General features: G+C 43.2%; 3 protein-coding genes across 3 annotated transcripts in view; all 3 read right to left on the reverse strand.

Annotated features, from left to right (window-relative positions):
- Positions 1-4909, reverse strand: part of tnca (tenascin Ca) — a 60278-nt gene extending 55369 nt beyond the window's left edge. Inside the window, exon 1 of the mRNA XM_065965574.1 lies at positions 4728-4909. The gene's annotated coding sequence lies outside the window, so the exon portion shown is untranslated. The remainder of the gene's footprint in view (positions 1-4727) is intronic.
- A 4333-nt stretch (positions 4910-9242) lies between these two features.
- LOC109998928 (coiled-coil domain-containing protein 42 like-2-like) lies at positions 9243-15388 on the reverse strand. Its single transcript, XM_065965608.1, has 7 exons — positions 15207-15388; positions 14990-15122; positions 13917-14009; positions 13636-13827; positions 13176-13397; positions 12915-13073; positions 9243-11981 (listed from the first exon to the last, which is right to left on the reverse strand). The coding sequence occupies exons 1-7, from the start codon at positions 15245-15247 to the stop codon at positions 11859-11861; spliced, it is 963 nt and encodes a 320-aa protein (XP_065821680.1). The 5' UTR covers positions 15248-15388; the 3' UTR covers positions 9243-11858.
- A 1066-nt stretch (positions 15389-16454) lies between these two features.
- Positions 16455-27196, reverse strand: part of LOC109977751 (uncharacterized) — a 23639-nt gene continuing 12897 nt past the window's right edge. Inside the window, exons 16-24 of the mRNA XM_065965848.1 lie at positions 27131-27196; positions 25442-25540; positions 24615-24776; positions 24457-24531; positions 22876-22950; positions 21098-21670; positions 20399-20576; positions 20058-20206; positions 16455-19403 (exon numbers count right to left, since the gene is read on the reverse strand). The exon at positions 27131-27196 is cut by the window's right edge and continues 69 nt beyond it. Coding sequence (XP_065821920.1) covers positions 19185-19403; positions 20058-20206; positions 20399-20576; positions 21098-21670; positions 22876-22950; positions 24457-24531; positions 24615-24776; positions 25442-25540; positions 27131-27196 — 1596 coding nt within the window. The 3' untranslated portion in view covers positions 16455-19184. The remainder of the gene's footprint in view (positions 19404-20057; positions 20207-20398; positions 20577-21097; positions 21671-22875; positions 22951-24456; positions 24532-24614; positions 24777-25441; positions 25541-27130) is intronic.

The raw sequence follows: 27196 nt of genomic DNA on the forward strand, positions 1-27196 counted from the left end.
GAAATGTCCCGCCTCTTTTACCATATTGGGAATGCAGCCACTGGCTCCGTCCGAGGGGAGCATAAACATTAGCACCTTAGCACTACTGTGCTACCGCAGGCTGCGGCATATCGTGGGCGTGCAACATGAGCTGCTGGGCCACAACGAACCAATCGGCTTAGATCAGTGATCTCACACTGACAAGACGTCACACTGGCAAATATTTTTTGAGAGGGGCTAGAGCCGAGCGTTACATGCAGCTAATGCTACAGCTAACAGGAGGACGTAGGAGAAGCCGCGTTTCCGCGGACTTTGAATTTTTGCACATAGATGTGCCTAAACATGCACAGGACACTTGGAAAACACACTGAAGAGCAGATAAAACCAGAAAAAGCAGAATATGGGACCTTTAACATAACACAATATCCATTCATCCATTTATTATCCTTGCCGCTTTTCCCGTTTAGAGTCGTGGGGGCGCTGGATCCCAGTTGTCATTGGGCGAGAGGCGGGGTTCCACCCTGGCCTGGTCGCCAGCCAATCACAGGACAGACAACCAGCCACACTCACATTCACACCTACGGGCAATTTAGAGTCAGCAGTTAACCTAATGAGCGTGTCTTTGGACTGTGGGAGGAAGTCAGAGTACCAGGAGAGAACCCACACATGCACAGGGAGAACATGCAAACTCCACACAGAGGTTCCTGTCAGATGGAGATTCAAACCAGGAACCTCCTCGCTGTGAGGCATCAGCGCTAACCACTGCACCATGCAGCCCTCAAAATATATACAATTTAAACATACTTGATCAACAGCTCTACTTTATACAAAGGTTTAAGTTCCTCTTTAAAATACATAAATAAAGATGAATAGCTGTGTGACACCTGTAGTTGTTCCAGCATGAACATATTAGCACAGACAAACTGTATTATTCATTACATTCCTTTGGTACAGCAGTAAATACTTCCAGTGGGAGTGAAATATGGCCGCACTAACATACAACAAATGGACCACATTCAACTGGGAACAGACACAGGGTTATCTCCTCCAAAGCTGACGGATGTGCAGATGACCCAGCTGGCCATCAATAACCGTCAACGCTGCTGCTCTGCAGCGAGGGAGGGCATGAAGAGTACACCCGGCCTGCCTGAGATAAAATACAGCATGTAGAAACTGTATATTTCAAAGAAGCTGCCCACACTGCACACCTCTGCAGTTTAAAGGCAGGACAGAGGCATTTGGGTCAAATCACTTTCTTTTCAGGATTCTTGTCGGATTAAAGAAGGGATGTGGATACATGAACTGGATGATGTGTCAGTTCAGTATGTTTCTGTTGGACTCATCTTTGTGGACAACAACTGAGACCAAAAAGGAAATAATTACAACCAGAGGACATTTTGCCCTTACCATGACCTTAAAGGGATACTTCACCCTTTAGCATTAATCTTTGTATCAGTAGAAACCTGGTAGTATTTTTGAATGGTCATGCATCCCGCCCTCATTTTTCCCTGAGATGGGAAATCTTTGTATTTCTGAGTCTGAAAAGGAGCTTCCAGTGACACAAATTGACGATTTTTGCATCACTGGAAGCTGTTGTTAGCAGGGTGAAACTACAACGCTAGTTCCTCATATTTTCGACAATATATATTTCCAAGATCAATTCTGGAAGAAATCTCTGAATCAGTTGAGGAAATGGCCTTGTGTGTTGAAGTAAATATATCTGTAAATGTTTTTATTACTATATTTCTACTGCTATATTGTATATTTTAGAGAAACTGTAACGATCGAATTTCCCTCTGGGATTAATAAAGTATTTCTGATTCTGATTAGAAATAGCGGGAGTGGCCTGTGGTGCTGTGCATTCTGGGATTTGGTGTCTTTCATCAACATGAGCCAAAAAGACACTTTCTGCCTTTTCTCAGGCCAAGAAGGCACCAACTTCAAAATGTATTTCACATTTCTACCTAATATATGACCCAATGTCATACAGATTCATGTTTCCATTTCTTTTAAGATAGATGTAAAAAAAGATTTGCAACCGATCACTAAAAGTATCAGAAACCTTGATGTTCCATTTCTTACACGTCACACTGTGAGATCAGGAGATGTTGAAAGGAAAGGGGATTCAGTCAACCACGCTCAGTGAACACGCCACAGACTGTGAGGAGCACCAAAAGCATCCCGTCGTCCGGCTGCACACCAGTGAACCTCCTCCAACTATGAAGTCAGAAGGACAGTGGTTTGAGCTCTGAACGTTTTGATGAAGTCAACAGAAACCGAATATTCAGCAGGAGATATGAGAAAAAGCATAATCCTCCTGAACTGTCAGTATCATGAGATGTTAGCTACATTTGAAAAAAGGGAAAATAAGAAAAAAAAATGATGCACGATGTAATAAATTCATTATTCTAACATTTTACAGATATTTAAATAATATATCTAAGGTTGTCTAAGAATTGGCAGATGGTCTAGAATGATCTAAAGCTTGAAGACATGTCAGGCAACGAGCTCCATTTCTTATTTTTATGATCCATCTCGGATGACAAAGTGGAGACGAGTCCCTCATCAAAACGTTCAGGCTCATCCGGCCCAAAAACCAAACCAAAACAAACCGTAACCACAGCAACCGCGCTGTCCGCCTTTTGATGTGGGAGACTGGGGGAGGTGAAACATTGCCAAACAGTGTAAGTTACTCTTTGATGATTTTTTTTCCCCGGTGAACGCAGTCGTTCGGTTATCCTCAAAGGAGAATCTGCTGTAAAACTTAAAGAGTCCACCATCATCAGCTGAGACCTTCAAAAAACACTAATGGAAAAATATCTATGCTCTTAGCCTAAAGGGGACATATTATGAAAACTTGTACAGTGTTGTTGAACATATTTATGTGTAACCTGAGAGTCTACTGACCCACAACATGTGAAATAAACCATCCAGTCCTTTGTTTGTGGTCTGCATAAGTCTTACAACACAGAGAAAAATGCTCTGTTTCTAATGTGCTCTCCTTGTGATGTCACAGTGGGATTCTGGTAAAAAAAAATCCCCTCCCCTCCCCTGGTATCGCCACCCATAGACTCCACCCCCAGCCTAGAGCAAACCTTTTGCGCAGGTCAACAACATAAGAAACTAACAGCAGTCCAATCTCTGAAAAGGCAAATAGCCAGTCACAGTTTAGAATTTTTGGGTTGGTATCTAACCCCTAACCCTAACCCTAACCCTCTGGACATGCCCCCCCTGCCATCAACACAAAAAGTCACAGTGACAAACTTACATCTGCGTTCATAATTCTGTTGTTACTCGTCGTATGAACCTTCAACCTCCAGAGTTCAGACACTCAAAAACTCTCTGGGTTGTTTTAAGCATCCGTTTCTGTTTGCCTCAAACCCCCATCCATCTCCAGGAGAACATGAGCGCTGTCTATAAAACCATGGTGAGGAAAACACAAATATCTCCAGCAAGTCAGAGCGTTGGGGGGGGGGGGGGGGGGGGGGGGGGGGTGGAGGAAAGGAGGCGGGACGCTGTGTGATGCAGGGAGCCTGAGAGTGGATGTACTCAGTTCAAACCAGATGTGCAGACAAATCAGCCAGCTGCTGTTTTTTTTAACAACCTCTAAAAATAGACAAAGATACTTTACACTTCAGCTTCTTCCCCTGACGTGTCGTTACACCGGGGTCATGAAATATTCTCTTTGTCGACACGACCAGACTCTAAAAGGAAAATGTAAAATGATTATTATGATGTAATCACGAGTATTTTCCACACTTCTCAAATGTATCTTTTTATTTCTATTCACGTTTTGAAACAACCAGTAATCACTTTAACTCAGATAATCACGATACAGAGCCTCCACCTCGTCACTTAGCTTCACTGTGAGACGAATCAAATGTCAACGTCTCAGGAAGCGCTAAGAAAAGTGAGAAGTTGATTCAAAATTGCTCTTAAATTTGGCACATTTCTGTTAAAAGTTTATAGATTCTGCGTATTCATTCTCAGTTCATACCCATTTTTAAATCTGAACACAGTTTAACTGAGCGATGAGGAGTTAAATCCCACAGATCAGTTAGTAAACAACGGTACATAATGACGTTTTGTCTGCTCATCTAAAATGGTCCAAATCTGGACCCAGGTGAACATACAGCATGTCGATGAGTGCGCTATTTTCAAAAAGTGCCGCCGTTGATGCGTGTAGGGTTATGATTTCAGCGGCCAGGAAGGTCACAGACCAGGGAGCCCTGCAGACCAATGCACTAGTCTGTAAATCATCACTCAGCCAAACCAATCTTTCACTTAGACCGGGCATTGTGAATAAACGCGATGGTCGTGTGAGAATACAGAAACACACAGCGGAGTCAGAAGACAGGAAGTCTCAAACACCAGAAGAGGAGAAAGTCAGGGTAACGGGTATTTGAGTCGCATATATACAACACATTTTGTTTTTAAATATTAACCTTTAAATAAACTGGTTCTCAGTGTCAGCCATGTTGTAGGGGTGAAGCTGGACTCTCTGACGGCGGTGTCAGAGAGGAAGTTGATGTCTCATTCTGATTTACTTGAAGCAGGAAAATATTGATATGATCAAACTTCTACTCTAGACTCAATCAGGTTGATTGGCATTGAAGCACATCACGAGTTAGACTTCATGATGTTCCAGACCTTCTCTTGAAGAAATAGTCTTAAATTGAACCCTGGTGAATTTTAAATTTGAGATCTAAAACATCAAAAACAAGTAGTAGTGATTTCTTTGCACTTACAGAATGAGGTTTGTCCACTTCAGCTCAAATCCAGCTGGAGCCGCTGACACGAGTCCTGAAGGAGTAAACGACCACAGAGTTAAATCCCAGAGCGTGGATCATGATCCAGCATCCCAAGAGGAGAGACGCTTTATTTATCCTCCAGTGAAGATCTCACTCTGTCGTCTGATTTATCTTAAAAAAAACAAAACAACAACGATAAATATCTATAACTACAGATTCATCCTGAGCAGAGCGTGTGTGCAATGTTTGTTGTTCTGTGTTGACAGCCGCTAACTAGTAGCTGATATGTGCGTGGGTCATGTGCTGCCCCGGCAGGAAGTCTGTGAATATAAAAAGAGCCAAAATCAATACCGGTAATAAGCCATCAAGTGAGCAAAAGAGGTCAGCGCTTCCAGACAGAAAGAGATTAGAGCTGGCACGCTCGTCTGGGAACAACGCTCTGCACAACCCCCTGGACCATTTGTGTGTTCTTTGAGTCTCTGCAGACACAAAGGCCCAGTTCAAGGAGCTTCAAGGGCCTCTCTCATGAAGCAATTCAGATATTTTTACAGAAAAAAATTGATAAACTTTGAATTGAACAAAGCTCTACTTTTTATTTTTTTTGCCTGCAGAACCTTGAAATAAATATCTGTCTGGCGTTGCTGAAGAGAAAAGCATGGAGGGAAACGTGTCCGAGGTCCTGTGTTGTAAATCATCGTGAGGTTTTAGCAGGTCAGAGGTAAAGGTGGGATGGAGAGTCTCTTGGCGTCTTTGATCTGTTTCCTTAGCTCGCTGTCAAGAAGGAATGTTCGGGGGAGAGAAATGATGCCTGGCTCACCGGTTCATGTCGGTCCTGATGAACTGAAACGCTTCAGGGAATCCTCGACGGTTGTGTAACGTCCAGGACCAAAAGAAGAAGTTCCCTCCTTCACTGTAAATGTTACGAGTTACCTGGAGACGAGGAGGTGACGAGTGAATCAGGACTGTAATATTTGATCAGGTTTCCTCTTCCTCTCTTGGAGTCTGAGGATGTTTTACCTCTGAGTGTCATCAGTCCGATTAATGTTCCTAAAAATCAACCTTGTGTCCAAGCTTTAGTCACAAGACTGACATTCCTGTGGTATAACTAAAATAAATTATCATCATTGAACCACTGAAGAGGCCTAAAAAGGTCAAATTTAAGAAAAAGAGTTTTGTTGCCAGTGCTCTCTCCTCGAATTCCCTGAAGGTTCACGTCTCTTTGTCTTTAAATATTTGGTTTCTATTAACACCTCTGTCTGAACATCAGTACAAATATTTTTAAAACCGGCTAACAAGAGTCCTCTAACTCGTTTCTTTTAGTTAATCAGACATGACACCTAACGATAACAGAACTGACAGTCTGGGGTGAGATTTATAATATTTGCAGCAGATGATGCTGAACCCTCTTCATTGTTCTCTTAGTCAGCAGCAGAGTTTATCTCTCTCTTATCCCGCATGCAGAACTCTGTAATTCTAAAGTTGTGAAAGTGAAAATAACCTTGAATAAAAATGTATTTTAAAGTTCTTCATGTCTTAAATTGAGGCTAATAAATCATTAATCCTTTATAGATTATTCTGACTTTTTTATTAACGGAGCAGTATGTAGCTCTGACTCCTAGTGTTTAAAATGGGTACTGCAGTCTGAATTCTAAACATCGTAGAGAGCTGTCTCCCCCCCCTCCTCTCTAGAGTGGATGCTCACTCAGGTCACCATGTGGTGGACTCTGAAGCTTCAGTGTTTATCCAGCTCTGCATGGGTCTGTAAACCTTTCTGTGTTCTAACCTCTCTCCATTTTTCAAAAGCATCTCCAATATTGATCCTAGTTTGAGCACGTTTCTGCTCGTGGAGCTTATTAGAAACATGCAGAGGCTTTTTAGGTCGGGTACAATCACTTCCATCTCCTCTTCTCTTGCCGCTAACTGATAACTGCTCTGATATCTGGCAAACAGAGGGGCGTCCAAAACGGCCGTGTGAGGGGGTCGCCTTAAAAGTGCCTACCTTCTCTGGTCCAAACAAATCCAGAGCATTCAGGAGCAGAATCTGAAGTTAGAAGGAGGACATACTGGCTGCATACTGGAGTCCCATTGATGGCGGTCGCCATGATGGAAATACTGTCTCACTTGTGTTCACCAGCTGTTTGGTGTATTTTTTTAATTCTCTGCCAGCAGTTATAACAGACTCTTAAAAAGAGGAAATCAAATAGTTTATAGTTTCTACAGTTGACTGTTTTTCCTCTTAAACACCTGCACGGAAAGGTTTTCTTTCCCACTGTAGACATTCATCCTCCTGACAGATCTCCTCCTGTCTGTCTCCTCCTCTCTCCTGTTATGGATTTAAAAGCTAAAACTACAAACATCTCCTCTTTTCTCCACGACTCATTCCAAGAAAGAGAAAGAGAAAAAGGCCCTGGGAGGAAATCTGGAAGATTTGCTCCAGGACAACAAATAAAACAAACTCTGCTCAGCTGCTGTTTTGTGGAGATCGAGGATTATGTAACTTGTAGACGAATATAGATATATGATGAGGATTAAGTTCATCTCAGGCAAAAAAGTCTTCACAAAGAAATGGGCCAAAGAATGAAACACCCAAGGTTGAGGACTGGATTGAATATAAATCGGCAATAAGACCATCTTCACCTTTCATGTCGTCAGTCTGTGAAACATTTAGAGCAGCTTTGCATGATCTTCAGCTCATAAAAACCTCCTTATTTACCCTCATTTCAGCCGGTTTAGTTTCAGCTGCTGTCTCTTTAAGACCCCCCTCCCCATGTGCCCACTCTCTTGTGATTGGCCAGCTCTATGGAAGGCTTCAGAATGCTGCAGGGCTGCCAGTGGAGGGCTGCTCTCCAGTGTTTGGAGAAGAGAGTCCATGTAAGAGGTTTCACCGGCTTACGTTGAGGCTTGAAGCCGTCTCTTGGTTTCATATCGGGGAACTATATGTGATTAGCAGAACGAGCTGTTTAGCGCCCTCTGCTGACTCATCCTGGGATTACACCAACAGACAGAGACAGAGACAGAGACGAGAGAGAGAGAGAGAGAGAGAGAGAGACAGAGACAGAGAGAGAGAGACCAACAGAGCGAGAGACAGAGACAGAGAGAGACAGAGGGAGAGACAGAGGGAGAGAGAGAGAGACAGAGAGAGAGAGAGAGAGAGAGACAAGAGAGAGACAGAGAGAGAGAGACAGAGAGAGAGAGAGAGACAGAGAGAGAGAGAGAGAGAGAGAGAGTGTAGAGTGAGAGAGAGAGAGAGAGAGAGAGAGAGAGAGTGTAGAGTGAGAGAGAGAGAGAGAGAGAGGGAGTGTAGAGTGAATGTTCTCACTGCGGTCCAGGTGGAGGATGAATCAGCTGCAGATGATGAGTTACCCGCTGGTCACACAAACGACGTCTGGCTGTCTGTGAAACACGAGCAGGCCCGTCATTATTCAGCCTTCATACTTTATGATTGATGGGTTTTTGATTAACTGAGTTAATAATGTGAGCAGTTAAAAGTTTTCCTTCATGATTACACTTCCTGAACGATTCTCTCTCTTTAACTCAGCGCACTGACAGAGCAGTGTTGGGGTTTACTCTGTGCAGAGAGTCAGAGATATGTGTCCTGTAGTTTTAATTATGTATTGACAAGAACCCCGGGGGGAGTGACCTCATTTTACTGCTAACCGGCATTTAGTCAATGTGTGGCATGGTGATTAAACAAGAACATGATATGATAATGCACGTAGGTTACATAAACTCATTCATAAAAAAGTCTTAGATGACAAAAAAAAGGTTTTGGGAAAACGTTCTCTAATTGATTAAAAGTTTCTGCACTTTGGGGATATTTATGGATTAATATGAATTGTGTGAAATAACTTAAAGGAGCAGTATGTAACTCTGACCCCTAGTGTTTAAAACGGGTACTGCAGTCTAAATTCAAAACATCATAGAGAGCTGTCTCCCCCCTCCTCTCTAGAGTCCATGCTCACTCAGGTCACCATGTGGTGGACTCTGAAGCTTCAGTGTTTATCCAGCTCTGCATGGGTCTGTAAACCTTTCTGTGTTCTAACCTCTCTCCATTTTTCTGTTGGTTTGACCTAACTGCTCTCATATCTGGCAAACCGAGGGGTGTCCAAAACGGCTGTGTGGGGGGTGTCTTCTAATAAAATGCTACATATGTAGCAAAGACCTTATATTTGAAAACTCTGATTGAAGCGAGAACCCGGTTTCATCTCACCAATGAAAGCCTACCTTTGTAACTCTCCCTCTGGTTGATGGCATTTAGACCTGGAGATATCAAAAATAAAACAATATTTAGTGAATTAACAACCGTTGATAACTTTAATTTGTATAACGGTTTTGTTTTGTAAAAATAATCAGATCACTAACCGCCACAAGCAGCGCCAACGAGTCCCAGCTAACTTAGCGAGCTACACAAGCCGAAGAAAGGAAGGCAAATATAAGTCAAGAAATAAAATGTATTTATTTTTAATGTTCCATGTTTAAAAAAGACGTCAATGTTTTCAAACTCACCTCAACTCCATTTTTGTTATGCTTTTGTGGCGACATCTTGTGTCAGTCCGAGCCAAAATAATTGACTGAAAACACGTTTCAAACTTTTTTTGAGGAGTTTATTAAAACCTCAACCTTTGAATCATTTTAGATTTAAAGTAGTTACACAGTTTGCTATTCAATAACAGAATTTGTATATTGATGGACAGCTGACCTCTACACAGATTAAAGACACACATTTCAAATCTGAAGAAACTCTCAACACTGAAATCAGAAGAAGAATCTGTGCAGCCTCTGAAACATGCTCATAATGTTTGCGACGCCACATTAGTGTCATCACTGCGGTTTCGTTCCATGAAAACCAAACAACACATGAACTATCCCGGCTGTTTAGTCTGAGAGGAAGATACAAGTATCTGAAGTATCAGTGCTTCATGTCTGACTTGAAGAGAGCGATCCAAAAGTGGTGAGGTGTTCAGACTAATTCTCAATATGCCGTCGTCGTCCTCAGATGTCTGGGTTATGTCCCCGTCAACGCTTCCTCATTATGAGCGTCTCATCTTTCAGCCGAGCCCAACTTTGTTTCAGCGTGCAGTCTGTATTCTAAGAAACAGAGATTTTCCAAACACAACTTTACATTATCATCGGTGTGTGAAATTTAACAATCACAAAGTTTAGTCAATTTGATGAAGCTGAGTCTTAAAGGAAGAATGTGCAACTTTTTTGATCCAGTAGATGTCACCCTTGAGCACCAGCATGACTTCTACAATTCACTTAGCAGACTCTTTTATCCAAAGCGACGTACATCAGAGAGTAAGAACAACACAAGCAAGGATCTAGAAAAAAGGGAACAATGTGAGTAAGAGCAAACGATCAGCTTTGAGTCTGATTGGACACACAGGTGCTGACAGGAAGTGACCAGAGGCAAAGCACAACATTGAGGGCAGTTCTTGAGAGCTCTAATCAGTATAGAAACCATCTTATAAGTCGTCATTATCAAACAAAAACCATCGTCATTACCATCATCATCATCATCAATAATATGGAGACCATCATCATTAAGTTAGTAGGTATTCATAAAGAGCTGGGTCTTTAGCTTTTTCTTAAAGGTACAGAGGGACTCTGCAGATCACATGGAGAAACCAAAACAAACTTCCTGTTTGGCCACGCCTCCTCCATACTGAAGCCTCCGCTCTCCTCCAGAGAGACACCTCCAACCCCCCCTCCCTTCACGTTCACACGAGGGAGTTATCAAATGGAAAGCACCATAATTAAACACCATTTACACTCCTGTTAGATATAAACTGTCCGAGGTGTTTTACCACCAGAACCAGCTGCTTTTCTTTTACAGCTGCTTTTCTCTCTAACAGGTAACTTGTCTTTGCTGTCTTTTAGTGCCGGTCACTTCTGTAGCTCTTCATCTACGTGTTAATGGTTATCATTACACCCTGCTTCTCTGACTCCCCCTCGTAAATCAGCATGAAACACAGAAGCACAGCTACGACTGACAACTGTGGCCGAGCTGTGAACCCAAACGTAGTCGACGTAGTCTTTCAGATTCTAAGATCAATTTGTTTCTGTGTTTAAAAAAAGGAGCGATGATGACATACAAATCTCTGAATTACTTTATGGTCGAGGTCTTTTGAGGGTTCTGGTGTGTTCGTATTTGTTGTTCTCTTTGACACATGACTTCACATGTTGATCTGTTTCAGCTCCTCTTTATCTGCACCGAGATGTTCCAGGGTTGGAAAAGGACGACGGGCTGAGTGGCTCAGTCTGCCGCTGTGCGTTACTTTCTGACAGCTGCTCTGCACATTGTGGACAAATCATTTCAACACAGCGTCTTATTTGAAGCATCTACACAGGAAGTGTGTTTTTTCTCACATTTAGCATTGTATATAAAAAACAAACCATTTATTTCCTGCTTGGCCAATTAACCAAAGCGCCTTTTTCCCCTCTTCTTTATTTTGTCTCTTTCTTGTTTCGCTTTCTTTTACACCTTATTGAGTATGTGTTCTTGTTAGCTTTATTGTTTTTGTCTCTGTGTTACATGTTTCTCTTTAGGAGGGCCACTTGACGAGCCCCTCTGGGTTTATTTGGCTCCTCCAGCACATTTCTTTCAAAATGTATATTTTGTTAATTAACTAATCATTATGTACTGTCTGTTTTTCCATTCATCTATTATGTTTTTGCTTTTTAAGTGCAATAAAATAAATACAAATAATAAAATATAAATGCAGTTGGAAGCTGCATAGGTACGTATAAAGATTAGTTTGGGGTTTCTAGCACCTGTGGAGCTGGGACAACAACACCAGCACAGAGTGGAAACTCCTCTGAAGTACTCATGTGAACCTGTGATGTAAGTCATCCTCGAGTGCTCTGATTGGATGACAGATGACAGGCAAGCAGTTTTCTGTCAGGTGAAACCACACAAATGTACGGTAACAGGTACTGTACGTCCTCCAGTGATGGAATGAAGACGAGAGCTAAGTTTTGTCCCAAAGGATGCTTTTGATTGACAGTCTTAAAAGAGATCACTGCGCTGTGTTCAAGGTTACACTTTGTCCCCCCGTCCTCAGCCCACTGTGTTTAAAGTTTCACTTTTGCAAACACTTGGACATGAAATACAAACTTTTATATGTTTTAAGAAGAGCCACTTTGGACTCTTTGACCTTGTTTCTTTCCTTGTCCGTTATCTTTGTGTGTCGGTGAGGTAGCTTGATGATGTCTCAGGAACTCATCGTGGTCCTGGAAGAACTTCTGGACCTACAAAAAAAAGAAAAAAAAAAGAGGATGCTGATTATTTTTCTTTCTTTTAAGGTGTTATGCTTTAAAGGGGATGTTCAGATTGGATGTGGTGCAAGCTGCAATCTGCTGTTTAACTCATTTATCGTCGATGTGGAGCGCGATGCAAGAGTGTATCTGACCCTGGCCGAGCTGAGCGCAGCAGGAAGCATTCACTGTCTCAACACGCTGCATGGAAGTTTGAAGTACTTTAAGTTGGGCGCAGCGCTCTGTGATGACACGTCAGCGTGTCCAATAGGAGGGCAGATCAGATCACAACAAACAAGTCCCATCAGACAAATCACCCGACGTTCTGAGGGACTGATCGGCTGCCTGAAGGTTGTCCTGATTCCGGTGAGTCTTGCTGCACATTTTTGTTTTTAAAAAATGGTGTTTAACAAATAGAAAAGGTCGGTTTGATTATTTTTTGTGAGTGCGAATTCTGTTTTGTTTTTTTGTTTGTTTCATTTGTTTTTGTTTTGAAAGAAATTCTGAAAGAAATTTTGCTCTGATATGTTCTGTTTTTTTTGTAACTTAACTAGTGTCTTAAATAATAAGATTTGTAACAAGGGTAGGTGTAATAAGATGAAGCTTCAGCCTACACCTTTTCGGTCAAAATGTTTTTACTACTACTACTGCCTCTTCCCAACAGGCTGTCTTTTGTGCTCCTCACTCAGCCTGACGTTCACCTGGAAGCCGTCGTTATCGAGCTGCAGCTCCCGGACGAGCCTGCCCTACATCCTGACGAGCTCTGAGGATCTCATGAAGCCACACCCTCTTCTTCATTGCTTCCTCAGCAGAAGAAAGGTCAGAGCTTTCTACTGAATACTGGACAGATACAATGTGCATCCAAAACGGACCACAGTTTCGGTCACCTAGCAACATCCTATCAGAAAGCCCCTCAAGCGTTCGTACCTTCTCCAGCTGTTTCTCTGTGTCGTTAATGTCCACAGGTTCCTCTTCATCTTCATTCCCACCCGTCAATTCAAAGGCGTTGAGGGCGGCCATCTTGATCTCCCCCAGTTGTAGGGTTTTCTTCGCGGCTGTTTCTTGAATGTGGTTCCATTTCTTTTCCTTCATGTAGAAAAAAAAAGACAAAACTGATTAAAAAAAAACAAGATTTTGGTTGAATTCAAAAGCCTTACGCTCTGATAGGGTCAGAAATGTGTTTGGTACCCATGATGCAACTTCAGAGAGCGTGCCCGTGAGCTCGGCCTGCAGCTGCGACAGCTCGCTGGTCCTCTGCCGCCGCACCAACACATGCCGGTCCTTCAGCGTCACCTGGGCTTTTTTCTTTTCCTCCAGCTGCTGGTCGGACTCGGCTTCCCTCTGATACAGCTGCTCTTTGAAGTGGAGGAGACTTTCTAGATGGTTGGTGAGCTGCTGCACATCCTCGAACTGTAACACACACGCGCGTTAATACCCCCCCAAAAGAAAAACACAAATACATTGGCAAAAAGAAGACAGCGTGCAGGATACAAGAAAACAATACATTTCTCATTATTAGCTGCCTGTGACTTCTACTTTTGCTGCATTGGTGTTGAAACAGGATTCAGTATCGGGCAGCCTGCATGTCGTTCACGGCTTTCGACTGTCTTAATAAACCACACATTAGGATTCAGTCAGGTGTCGTTACCTTTGTCATTTGGACAACCCGCTCCATGTATTTATTGTACAAAGCGTGCCGCTCTACTTGACTCTTCAGCTCCTCTTTCCTCTCCATCAGTTGGACGTGCTCCTCCTCCAGCCTCCTCTCCTCCTCCTGGCTCCTCAGCTCCTGCGTCCTCTCCTTCTCCGCCCTCTCAGCGGCTAGAGAAGCATCTTCTTCCTACACAGAGGGAGGTAATAATAATGTGTTTTTATGGTGCTCCTGCTGTTCAGTGAGGCATGTGGTGTTAAATGTTTTCCTTACTGTACCTTGTGCAGCATCTTTAATTCTACGTGTAACTCTGTCTGTATTCTAATCTTCTCCTGCATCTTCTGTGTGCGCTCCTTCAAACTCTCCAACGCCTCCATGAAAACACACAAAGCAGGTTAAACACTTAAATTAGCATTTAATGAAGCTAATAAGACATGGAGAGGCAGGGCAGTGGGCTTCAAGGAAGAAATCATGGCTTACTGGCCTGGGTCCCCAAGTAGTAGCCTGCCTTGCCTGTGTACAAGCAGCACCACAAACACTATTCATCGAGCAGGATAAACAAAGAAAAATAACAAACATACATATACATATATATGTACACATACACACATAAGTATATGCATATACTGTATACATACACACATATATATATACACATCATAGATAAACAAAATCATTTAAAAACCAACAAACAGATAATACAAAGTATTAAAAACAAAAATGTACAGAACTAGCTGCTAATCTGCAGTTAACATATTAAAACAGATTTCTATAACAGACAAAGAGTGATGACTGCTTGACTCCTAAACTCAAACCTTTTTGTACTGACTTGTTTTTTCATCTCTTTTTAAAATCAGTAACTTTTACTCTGCGAAAATCTACGTTTTTGTTTACATCCGCTCCCACGTGAGATGAGTTGGTGTTACGGTTTAAATGGTGCCCGTGTTAACTGAAGACCATCAGCAGAATGCGTCCGTGGTTTCCCCGAATAACGAATGCCTATTTGTTTAGTTTTACTTCAAACTACCGGTATATTGACTCAATACTGGGTTTTAAATGTCTTTAATACAAATCTCAGTCTTCAACATCTGTTGTAAGCTAGCTGCGACGGCCACAGACACACTCGGCGGAAGGTCTCCAGATAACACGGTAACAATTTACACCGTAACATTGGGGGTCCCTTTTCTCGTACACATTTTACTCGCAGCAGTTCCTGTAACTCCAGTATTTACTAAGTTGCAGTGTGTGTTTGTTTGACATAGTTTAGAAGTAACTCAGTTAAGTTTCCCTCAATGTGCGCAGCGTGATGTGAAACTTTCTAAAAGCCGGTTAGGGCACCTGTTGGCTTCACCTTCTTCCGGTCCTCAATCTGTGCCTCCAGCTCTTCATTCTCCCGGCGTTTCTTCAGTAAGTCAAGAAGGGTGGAGGTCTTGTCGAGGTAGTCGACCCCTGGTCTCACGTTGCTCGACCCCGCTTGTAATCCTCTGTTCAGGTTCACACAAAGTTAGATTAGACTTTCAGATTGGTGAAAAAAAAAAAGAAAAAAGAAATGCTTCAAATAAACTCACCGTGATTCCTTTTCCTCCTCCGGGACTCTCTTTCTGTCCATGTCATGTGTCTTCCTCGTTAAAAAAAAAAACACTTTTAAAGTCCTGCTGTCATGAATAAAGTTATCTTTCCCCAACTGTCCACAGTTCCTTCACAGTGAGAGAGTTTCCATGGTAACAAACAAACCCGGCACAAGCCCGGTGTTACGTCGAGAAAAGCATCCCTGAGTTTGCAGGACGATGTAAGTATGCTACAATTTTGTATTGTTTTTTATGATTTTTTTTATTTGTGTAAGAGCCACAAGATGAGAATTTAAATTAATTAAAAATATGATGCATAATTTATAACTTCATGTTATTTCATGTGCATACCAGGGAAACAATGTTAAAAGATTTAAAAACAAACTCATGTTGGTTCATATCATTGATGCTCCCTCCCTGATTAAACTTGCATATTGGATCTTTAATTTGGTGAGTCATGTGTGCAGTTGACTGATGCTTTGAGCTGCGGCAGGCACGGGAGCATATCGTTTTTCTACCGTGTGACAGACTGTAATTTGAATTTTATTTTTCTTTATTAAACGTTTTGAACCGGATTACATCTCCTGTCATTCGCGTCAGACTGAAGTTACTGTGCCTACAGCTCAGGAAGTGGCTTTTTTGACATCCAGAAGGAACGCCACTACAATTTGTGAGGTTTAAATTTTCAGGAGAGGTTAAATATGTGACCTTTAACCTTTGGCAGTGATATACCAAAACGTGTGAAATGTGCCTGAATGAATGAGGAATTCTAATCTGCTGTGAAAAACAAACACACTGTCCTGTGATTTGAACTTAATGTTTTGAGAGTCGAGCAAAAGTCAAATAGGAAAACGATGAGTTGGATTTCAAAGAATTTTTCTTTTTGGGCCGTTTTGCCTTTTATTAGACAGGAAAGCTGAAGAGAGAGAGAGACAGGAAATGTTGGGATGACATGCAGCAAAGGGCAGAGGTCAGATTGAAACCCACGGCCGCTGCTATGAGAACTCTGTACGTGGGGGACGCGATATAACCGCTAAGCTATCGGCACCCTGTAAGTCTGATTTTAAATGCAGGACTTGAATTTGAGTATTTTTAAGTTGTGGTGACTTTTCATCCTCCATCCGTTATCTATACTGCTGTTTTCCATTCGGGGTCGCAGGGGGGGGCTTGAAGCGACAGCGCTAACCACCGCACCACCGTCTTCAACACTCACACTCACAAAGACATCTGAGATCATGAACACGCTGAAACCATCAAACGTCTTTTATTTCATACTGCATGTCCCCGCGTTAGAGCATAATATACATCAATCATCAACATCAGAATATATATGGCTCTGATTTCAAAGTATACACAAGTCACTCAACAAAAATACCCTGTTTGGACAAACGACGAATACAAAGTGCACAAAGAAAGTCGGTTTCCGGTTCGACTGCATCGCGGGGTTCAGAGTTCAAGCGTACATTCATAAAAAAACCCTCAAGGGAGAGTCTGTAACGAGAGGACAGCGTTTCACCTCTGATCTGTAGCGACAAATGCTTTGTCTTCAAATGACCACGCACACATTCACGCAGCACAAACGACAATTTTTTTTAAAACCCCATTTGGCACCATTTTGTTAGCATAGAACACAAACAACATCTCGCGGTACGACATAGTTAGCATCATAACAAAGGAGGTAATATTTGATTTGGCACGATACAAGAACACTCAAAGGTTTTTAAAAAAAAAAAGTTCTACAACTACACGCTCACTCTTCATTGAAAATGTGTTTAAGTAAAGGATAGAAACCCGCCGTCTGTATCGAGCTTTGATTTAGCGGGTTAGCTTCATGGTTAGCTTGTTTTTTGACTGATGTTAGCGGTGGAAAGTCCCGCACGCTTAAAGACGAGGAAAGCACCGTCGTTTTTTATTCCTCGTGAAGTTAGAGATCGGTTGCAGTTCTTCAGAGCCGCGATGAGTAATGTAAACAAGTCGAGTAATGACCTCTGGTGACCCCTTAAAGCCGAGATGTCATCAAAATGGAAACAGACATAATCGAGTATTGCACTATCGAAGGGATCAGTAGTCCGTACTGCACAGAAGGGGGGGGGGGCGTCCTGGCCTGTTGGAACCATCTTGACAAAGAAAAAAGCTGGTATATAGATATAGAATTAATAAGGTATTCAGTAATACTATGTTTATTATAACATCTCCTGTATATTAACATTGATATATAGATTATTTCAACATTATGATATGAACGATACATATTTATAAATTGCTATGAATATAGGCGACCGCTTCTGTTGGAACAGACGCAGCGCCGGGTATAACATAATAACTATTCTATGGTTATTCATCCAAACAAAATACAAAATAAAACGCCTTTTCCGCACGCCGCCCCACGGTAGGAGGTCGACCGGCGTGGAGCTCCTAAGTGAATATGAATTGAAGCCTCCCATGCACAGAGAGGGTTCAATACAGGTCGAGACTGGTTTTTTTCAAACAGGCCAGCATGAAGCTTTTTTTTTTAAAAAGGAAAAAAAAACCTCAGCATGCATGCTAAGTAAGTGCAACAGCAGCCTCTGGTGGACGTGTGGAGGATTACACGCCCCCCTGCTCATAATGAGGGTGACATTAGTGGTGCCTCAAAGGGGGGGGGGAAGAAGAGAATGTCAAAAATGGCCACCAACAAAGCATTTCAGCCACTCAGCCTCCACAAACATTTACCTCACCAACATATATATATTTATATATTTTAGATTCACATTATTATTCTATGTTAGAGCAGCAGAAACACATATGCACTGTATATACTGAATGGACAGAAAACAAGGAACAATTCCTTCATTTTGTGGAATCTGTGTTGACCTCAATCTGTGGTGGTGCGCGGCACTATGTGTTGAGATGTGAGCGAGTGAGCACTTCCTCTGTGGGGGGGGGGGGGGGGAAACTCCACAGCTATGTATGTGTTTTGTCGGAGAGTTTTTTAATGCCTCAGGCTCGTCCCCTGACTCCTTGGTAAACTCCAACTGTTATCTTCCACAGATGTACCAAAACCACCAATCAGAAGAACCCCTAATAGGAACAAAACACGCAACACACTTGACTTTTACATTGTAAGATAGCCTGGCTCCAAAAGACATGCAGGCAATGTCCACCATCACGGATGGCTAATTCACTAACGACAAACAAAGGAAACTCTCGTGAAGCTCAGTCGAAAATAAAGGACCGATTTTTTTTATACTTAAAAAACGCCAGCGGCATGCACTAAGCGTCAAATCAAAAAAAAAAAAAGGCAAAGAAATGCCTGTAATCTTATTCATAACATAACTCCACGTTTGTCTATGCAAATTCACTCACACTGGAATTGAGAAGCTCACAATATCCACAATCTGCAAGAAAAAAAGCAAAAAGCCATGCTCTAACTCTAAGTTTAAGTCTACCACTCAGGAATGATCACACCGACTATCTGTAAACTACCATCACTCCAGGAAACAGGAAACAGGAAACAGGACGCGTTTCCTGTTTCAAAACCGAGTCGTCAAACGTAGGAGATTTTCAAAATAAAAGACTCTTTTTCAACTCCTGTTCAACTCTCGGCATTTCTTGCCTCTGCTCATTCCCCTGCGCTGACCACGCTGCACCGGTGCGTCCCCTTTTTCTTTCAACTGAAAACTCATGTGAGGTGACCTTTGATCACCGTGATGTCAAAAGAAAAAAAGAAAAGGTTTTTGCACCTGAAATGTACACCAGTGGACGGTGGTTCTCACGTAGAAAACCCACCGGGTATGACAATGCCGGGCGCCGTCTGGACTGCAGCCTCACGCAGTCCACAAGCATGTCTGCCTCCCTACAGCAGCGGGGGGAGGGGGGGGGGGAGGGGGGGCAGTAAGACAGAACCCCTAAAGGGACCACGATCGAGCCTTAAATTAAGCCGTAAATGGTCAAAGAGCTGCCCATGTCGCACAAACTAGACCGACTCGGTGGAGCCCCCTAGAGGCCGGTGAGGTCCACGATGGCCTTGATGAAAATGGTGTCATCGCGGATGTAAGAGTTCTTGGCGTCGAGCTTGGAGAGCGGGCAGAAGAGCGGGCAGCCGCTGGCGATGTTCATCTCGCTCACGGGTCGCTGGAAGGACGAGGAGGTGACGTCGGGTCTGAAGGCGTCGATGATGTGCTCCCGGTTGCTCTGGTCGAGCAGCATCAGGGTCACCTGGGGGGAGAAGAATGTGTGATGATGTTTACCACCTCAGAACAACGCAACATGACAATTTTTGCGTCACTGGAAGCTGTTGCGGTTAGCGGGGTGAAACTACAACGCTAGTTCCTCATATTTTCGACCACTGAAGACCAATCACAGATCAGTGGGCGGGAACTCACTCCCAGAATCGAAACTTAACATCCGCCATATTGCTTGGAAGCTATGCTAACAGGCTCTATGGAGAAAGCTGATAATGGCGAAAAATTATAAATATAGTGGCGAGACGGCTGCTGCCGACAGGCTGGTCTTGTGTTTTGGCCGCCGGGGCCGCCGCTAGCCCTGCAGCCGCTAGCCACCGCTACCCCCGGTCGCCAGGGCCGCCACGACACCCGTTGGCCTGTTAAAGTTGCTAACCCCCCCAGATTAATAAAATATTTCTGATTCTGTTTGTAGACTGATCAGAGCGAGTTGGAGACAGCCAGCCAATCGTGCTTCAAAACTACTCTCCTGAAACCGATAGGTGAGGTCACTGACACTACGTCCATATATATATATATATATATATATATATATATATATATATATATATATTGAATGCTGTCTTTTAGTAACCTCGACCTTACAGCTCATAAAAAAGCCTCACACTCCGCCTGCAGGTGTTTTTACCTTCTGGTTAAAAGGCCATTTGAGCAGCGCGTCACTCAGTCCCCTCATCACCACAAAGAACAAGGACAGGTGGCTGCCACGCCCCGTCCCATCTCCGTTCAGGTAGATCCGCAGACACATCTTATAGCCGTATTTACTGGTGTAGAAGGCTGGAAGGAAACAGAAGTTATGAGTCATTAGGCGATGTGAAGGATTCTCTAAAAGGGTTGTAAACTTTTTATTGTTTCTATTCATCACAACCTGAGTCATCATCATTCAGGAAGGATTTAATGAGGACTGTGTTGGATTGACTCTAGACATCTGAAGCCCTCTAATCAGTCAGAATGAGTCATCGTTGTTACCTGGTGAAAACATGGCCGGAGCTCGACCCGCGACGGCGTCCTGCCTCTTCTTGGCGAAATCAGAGATCCTCCAGACGAAGACGCCATCAAAGGTTGTGGCGGACATTTCCCTCAGCCGGCCCTCCATCTCAGCCACCGTGAGGTCCTTCAGCCCCACCGTCCTCTCCAGCTGTCGCACCTACAACACAAAAACAACAACAACAACAACAACAACAACAGACTGTTAGAGGGTTTTACTTTCAATTTAAGGCGACTGGACTAAGAGTCTTGAAGAGTCTCTTTTTTTTCTTCTTTTTTTTTGTCTGTTTGTTTTTTATTTTTTTTTATTATATATATATATGTTTATATTTATATATATACATTTTTTTTCTCTCTCTTATTTCATTGTTTTAATGTGTATTTATATCTGTGTATTCATTTCTAAAGATGTTGCTGCTTCTTTTCTTGGGGGTAGTTTATTTTTTGATTCATTCAGCATATTGAAAAAAAATATATATATAAAAAAGAAATATATATATATTTTTAACAGGGGGGTAATTACACTCACAGTTTTGGAACTACAATTCCCATAATACTTTGGAAGATGTAAACAGGAAGTGATATGTCACTAGAGCTCTGTCCCATTTCAGGGGCTGCTTCCTTGGTAAGGAGCATTTGAAGACATAGATGTAAACATGTAGAAGCTGAAGCGAGTCCTACCTTGTTGGTCAGAGCCTCGATCTTGTCCTGGTCCAGTTTGTGCTGACGGTTGCTGGCCTCCATGGTGGTGGCGAACCTCTCCACCTCTCTGTTCAGTACACACACCACATTCTCAAACGTGCCTGACTTCACTTCGAGCTCCGTGCACCTCCGGCCCAGCTCCACCACTTTGGTCTTCTCGCTGTGGAGCTGGAGCTCCAGGGCCGCGCCCACCGAGCTGGGCAGGGGCGTGAAGGAGGTGGACACGGAGAGGGTGGGAGCCAAGGTGGGAGGTGGAGGAAGAGGAGCTGAAGCGGGAGGACCAGGGGGGCCGGAGCTGCTGGAGGATGAAGAGGAGGCGGCGGCGGCTCCCTGCACGGGAGGCCCAGAGGAGGTGGTGCTGAGCTGGGAGACTCTGGCCTCCAGCTCCCTGAGGGACTGCTGGAGCTCCACCAGTTTGTGTCCGGCGACCTCCAGTCCCTGGGGCTGCAGGCCCTCCATGCTCACCTTCATGCCCATGATGTAGTGCAGCAGCAGGTTCAGGTGCTCGTAGGCAAAGGCGCGCTCGTGGTCATGAATCTTTTCTTTTTCCACCTACACAAAGTGAGAAGGGAAATTTTTAAATTAAGAAATTTTAAAAAAGAGAATAACGCGCTCTGATAATAACGCGCTCTGATAATCTGTTTAGGGGGAAGCGTGAGAACGTTTTTTTGGACGGGAATTAGGTAAGGTAAAAAGACTCGAGGCTGTGGTCCTTCAAGCAGGCGGCCTGTGGCTCCTTTCCCGCATGTCATTCCCAACTCTCTCTCTCCCTGATTTCCGACTCTATCCACTGTCCTATCTCTCCAAAAAAGCCCCCCAAAAATCTTTAAAAAATTAAGAAGACTCCCGAGTGTCACAAAGCTGCATCGCATTGAGCTGTCTTCACATACAAACAGGAAGCAGCTATACCTGTAAGATTTTCAAATTAAAATCTTTTAAACTGAAGTGTAAAAGTTGTTTACTTTTTGATTATACAGACGGAGCTGATCCATCTTGTCTGAACGTCGTCATGGAGACGATTTGTGGACACTTCTCACAGTTCAGTCTGAACGTCTTCAAAGAGAGACTGCGCGAGCTGAGAATGTTTCAAGTGTCCAACCATCTTTCTTGATCGCTGTCCCGATATTTAAATTAGTCAAAATTGGACCCCATACTGATATAACTACATTTTTGTCAGAACTGCAGCTCTCAGCTGATCTATTTTTTTAAATCTATATTGTGGTATCTATCTATTTTTTTGTGCATTTTTAATTTTCCTTTCTTTTTTTTTACTGTGTTCACTTTTTGTTTGCAATCTTTGCTCTTTGCTGCTGTAACATTGTAAATGTCCCCGTTATGGGATAAATGAAGGATTATCTTGTAAGATCGGATCTGTTGCATCTCTGCTTTATACTTCAGAATCGTATCTACAGGAAACATAAGCGATTTTCTCAGCCACACTTTAAAATGTAAAAAAAAAAGTTATCCGGCTGCTTTTGTGATTGAATTCATCGACTGCAACGCTCTCCAGCTCCTCCTGGACGATCCCGAGGTCTACCCTGGGGTCTCCTCCCAGGTGGGCGTGTCCGGGAAAACCTCCAAATCGAGGCGTCCAGGAGGCGTCCCAATCAGACAACCGAACATCCTTTCAGCAAAAGATAAACTGAAAATCTCTCCCTCCTCCTCTTCCTCTCCCGATAACGTTCAAACAGACTCTGATAGAAATGTCGGTGTGACGTCATCACAGTATTTATCATAAAGGCCGTCAGGATACTTACAGACATGTCACATCCCACGACGTGAAATCGACACGGCGTCCTGAACTTGCTGCAGAACTTGATGTGGTCCACATACTGGAACAAAAAACAATGAAACAACATCAAGTCAGCAGAAGAGGCGTGGCCTGTTTGAACCAGCTCGCTGAACCCTGTGTTGTGTCGTTGTTTGGTTACCATAGAGACGTAGGGTTCATCTTTACCAGTAGATCTTAATGTCCAAACTAACCAAGACGTTGTCAGAAAAATTTGATTTTCAGGCTGAGTGGTTTAGGGCATGCGCCCCGTGTACAGAGACTGCAGTCCTCGAAGCGGGCGGCCCAGGTTCAAATCCGATACGTTCAAACAAGTTAGTTTGTGATTGAAGTTGTGTCATTGTCTGGTTTCACCAGGTAGAAGTGAGGTTCATCTTAAATAGTAGAGGGTAGCGTCAAAACTAACCAAAGTATTGACTTAGAAATGACGATCTCACTTCCTGCAGCCAATCAGTGAGCAGCATTTCTCCCTGCAGAGTTTGTTCCAGTGTTTCCTCTCGTGTCTGATCTCTACAAACAAAAACTCTAATGTTTGTACAATATGACGAAGCGTTATGATGAGGGGAGAACAAAAGCCTTCAGGCTTCATCCACAGCTGCTGTAGAGAAGCAACAGTGACATCTAGTGGTGAAACATTCAACTACAACATAAGGGAACGTAACAGTCCTCTATTATTGGAAGGGAGAAATGGCATCTATAGCACTATTCAAAGATTTGTAACATGTTTACCACAACAAAGTTGAGATCACAGACTGTAAATATTAAGGAATGAAGCCTGAGTGACTTCGCCCATCCGTTCCTGCAGGGGGCGCTGGAGTCCCATCGATGGCGGTCTCCATGTTGGAAATGCTGTCTCAGTCTAACTTTCAGTCAACCTAACGACAGGCTGAGAGCTGGAGCTGAGGCGGGTTTTAAACCTCCTGACAAACCGTTACACTGCGCCCACCTGTCAATCAGGTCAGCTACATGCCTAACTATGGATAACATGTATCGTTTTCAAAATCAAACTGAATGATTAAAGGGGACATATTCTGAAAAATCCACTTTGTGTTTTTGAACATATATTTGGGTAACCTGAGAGTCTACTGACCCACAAAATGTGAAATAAACCCATCCAGTCCTTTGTTTGTGGTCTGCGTAAGTCTTACAACACAGAGAAAAATGCTCTGTTTCTAATGTGCTCTCCTTGTGATGTCACAGTGGGATTCTGATAAAAAAATAAATCCCCTCCCCTCCCCTGGTATCTCCACCCATTGACTCCACCCCCAGACTAGAGCTAAACTTTTGCGCAGGTCGGGGGGGGTCATTGCATTTAAAGAGACACACACACCAAAACAGAGAGAGCTGGTTTATACAGGGTCACAAACCTCCTCTGGTGCTTGATTCATGTTATATTTTGACCAAAGCACAGCACAGATGTTTCATTTAGACCACAGGGGACTGTTTGAAAAGGTGGAAGAGAGGGCTGTTTGAAAAGGTGGAAAAGGGGGATAATATGTCCTCTTTAATAAAAAAAATTCAGCCCCTGTACAGTGTGCATGCTGTTTACCTTTTCTCTGGGTATTTTCTTCTTGGCGCAGCCCTCACAGATCATCGGGTACTTGGGACAGATCTCATCATGTGCCTACAAAAAACACACCGACATTGTTTTCTCATCCACTCAGAGCGGCTGTGATGTCATGCACATCTAAATAAATCATCTGGTACCTTGATGTTCTTGAAGTGAAACGGCTCCTTGCAGTACTTGCAGTTGAGCGTTCTCTCTGGGCACTCTCGCTCATTGTGGCGCTCCTGTTCGTTGAAGCGGATGCGTTCCTTGCAGGAGGGGCAGGGGATGATCATGAACTCACACTTTCCCTCGTGATTCATCTGGAAAAAAAGTGCAGCTTTAGTCAAAGTGATCGTTCTGAAACAATGGTGTCAACGCTGAAGTGGGTTAAGGGTCCCTAAAACTGCAGTTCCTCAAGTGTCCACTAAAATATATTCTCTCTCTCTCTCTCTCTCTCTCTCTCTCTATAGTCTATGTAAGAGGTTTCACCGGCTTACGTCGAGGCTTGAAGCCGTCTCTTGGTTTCATATCGGGGAACTATATGTGATTAGCAGAATGAGCTCTTTAGCGCCCTCTGCAGGCTCATCCTGGGATTACACCAACATATGTTTACCTCATGATCTGAAACTTTCCCCACATTTAGTTTGGACATCCAGCATTGAAACACTATATGAGAGACACAGTGTTTAACTCTCTAATGGCTTATGAAAAAAGAAAAGGTGAAATCCAAAATGCGAGACAAAAGGCTTCAAACTAATGGGACAAATCAGCATGTACAGTATATGGAATTGTTTCTGTGAACTATAATTGTTTATCTACATACAAATAAAGTCAGGCTAATCTAGAAAACATATTTAAAGTCTGTGACTCACATCATGAAAAACTGTTTTTTTTTGTTTTTTTTGATAATCTGAAAACAACAGAAGCAAAAATATTGACCGGCTGTGAAGCTAAACATGAAAGTAGGTCGAGTCTCTCCGCTCACCTCGTAGTCCTTAATGCTGCCTTTCCAAGTGCAACTCTCGTTGATACAAACGGCTGAAAGGTGTTCCACTTCCCTCCGCACGGCGTTGTCAGGAAAAGCCTGAAAAACAGAAGAAGAAAAAGAATGTTTGCAGAAACACTCCGATGTGTTTGTCCACATGTCCAGCTCCGTTTTCTACATTATTTATGTCAAAGACAGCGCTGCATCGCCTCCTTATATATGCATTCACTTTGTTTCCTCTTGTTCTGTTTAGTGACCACAAACTGAAACCTTTCCGTCTTCGTCCTCTGAGTGAATCCCGAGCAGCAGCCTTCGTCCTGCATGTCGGCTCACAAATAAAGCATGAGGCGGCTTTTTTCACATTCTAGTTTGAACAAGGCCTCGAAGACAAACGTGACGAGAGCGGGTCGCTGAGCCGTGAATGTAGGGTTCAGAAAAAGTAGGACAGGCGAGTTCATGCTCATCTATTATTACGAGGAGAGGAAGACGACTTGTGTCCAGTTTGAAGAGGAGAGTGATGAACACACTGGTGTTTCAAAACCGCCATGTTTCTCCTTCAATCTGAATGTTGTGGAGGTGTAATGGGTCTGCGAGGAGCTCCTGGAATCTAAATGAAGGTTTGAGACATTATTATGTAACAAAAAGTTACAGATAAACAAAAAGTTGGAGATAAACCCCAAAAAAAGCAGCCAGTATGTCCTCCTCCTAACTTTACATTCTGCTCCTGAATGCTCTGGATTTGTTTGGACCAGAGAAGGTAGGCGCTTTTAAGGCGACCCCCCCACACGGCCGTTTTGGACGCCCCTCGGTTTGCCAGATATGAGAGCAGTTATCAGGTCAACAGGTGTTGCTGTGATGGAAGCGGTCAAGAGAAGTGGTTCAGATAGAAGTGATTGTACCCGACCTAAAAAGCCTCTGCATGTTTCTAATAAGCTCCACGTGTCCACCACATGGTGACCTGAGTGAGCATCAACTATAGAGAGAGGGGGGGGGGGGGGGGGAGACTGCTCTCTACAATGTTTTGAATTTGGACTGCAGTACCCATTTTAACCACTAGGTGTCAAGAGTTACATATCGCTCCTTTAACTTAAGCAACTTTTGCTTTTTTTCCGTCCAGAGCTCTTAAGTGTGTGTATGTCGTCACTACGTCTGCACAACTGGGAATTACGATGTTACTGAGGCGCATGTGAAGGCAGCATATGTTCCGGATATTTTATGCTGCTGGAGCTTTTTGACCTCTTCAAGCCTTTCACTCGTCATGCACATTGGATGTTTGTGAAGTTGTGCCAGAAATCTTGACTCCACTTCTTCAGTATTTTCTTCATCGTCAGACATTCCCCTCGTTGTTCCTGAATTCATCGGTTGGTTTTCCTCGTGGCTCCTGTTTGATGGAAATTTCCATTTGGGCCCTTTTTGTTACTTTTGGACTTCAGTTCCCTGGACTTTGAAAGTCAGCTTGTGTTTTTCTTATTGCTTGACTTGTTTGTTGGACTCCTCTGAGTTTTTCTGTTTTCACTGCATGGACTTAGATTCTGTTTATTTCATCAGTAAGCCTTTAGATTAGTTTTGTTCCTTTGTTGCATTAAATAAATCTTTGCCTGCGTCGACTTCTGACGCGTCTGATTCCTGACAGTTGAATAAATCATGTGCTTGTTTTCTCAAGTGGATAAAAAACGTGTTCATACTCACACATCCTTGTTTCAAAATCGACGTCGGGTCCTCAAAAATATCCTCTTTAATGCAGGCGCTGCATTT

Source organism: Labrus bergylta, chromosome 17, assembly GCF_963930695.1.
Source record: "Labrus bergylta chromosome 17, fLabBer1.1, whole genome shotgun sequence".
Classification (NCBI taxonomy): domain Eukaryota; kingdom Metazoa; phylum Chordata; class Actinopteri; order Labriformes; family Labridae; genus Labrus; species Labrus bergylta.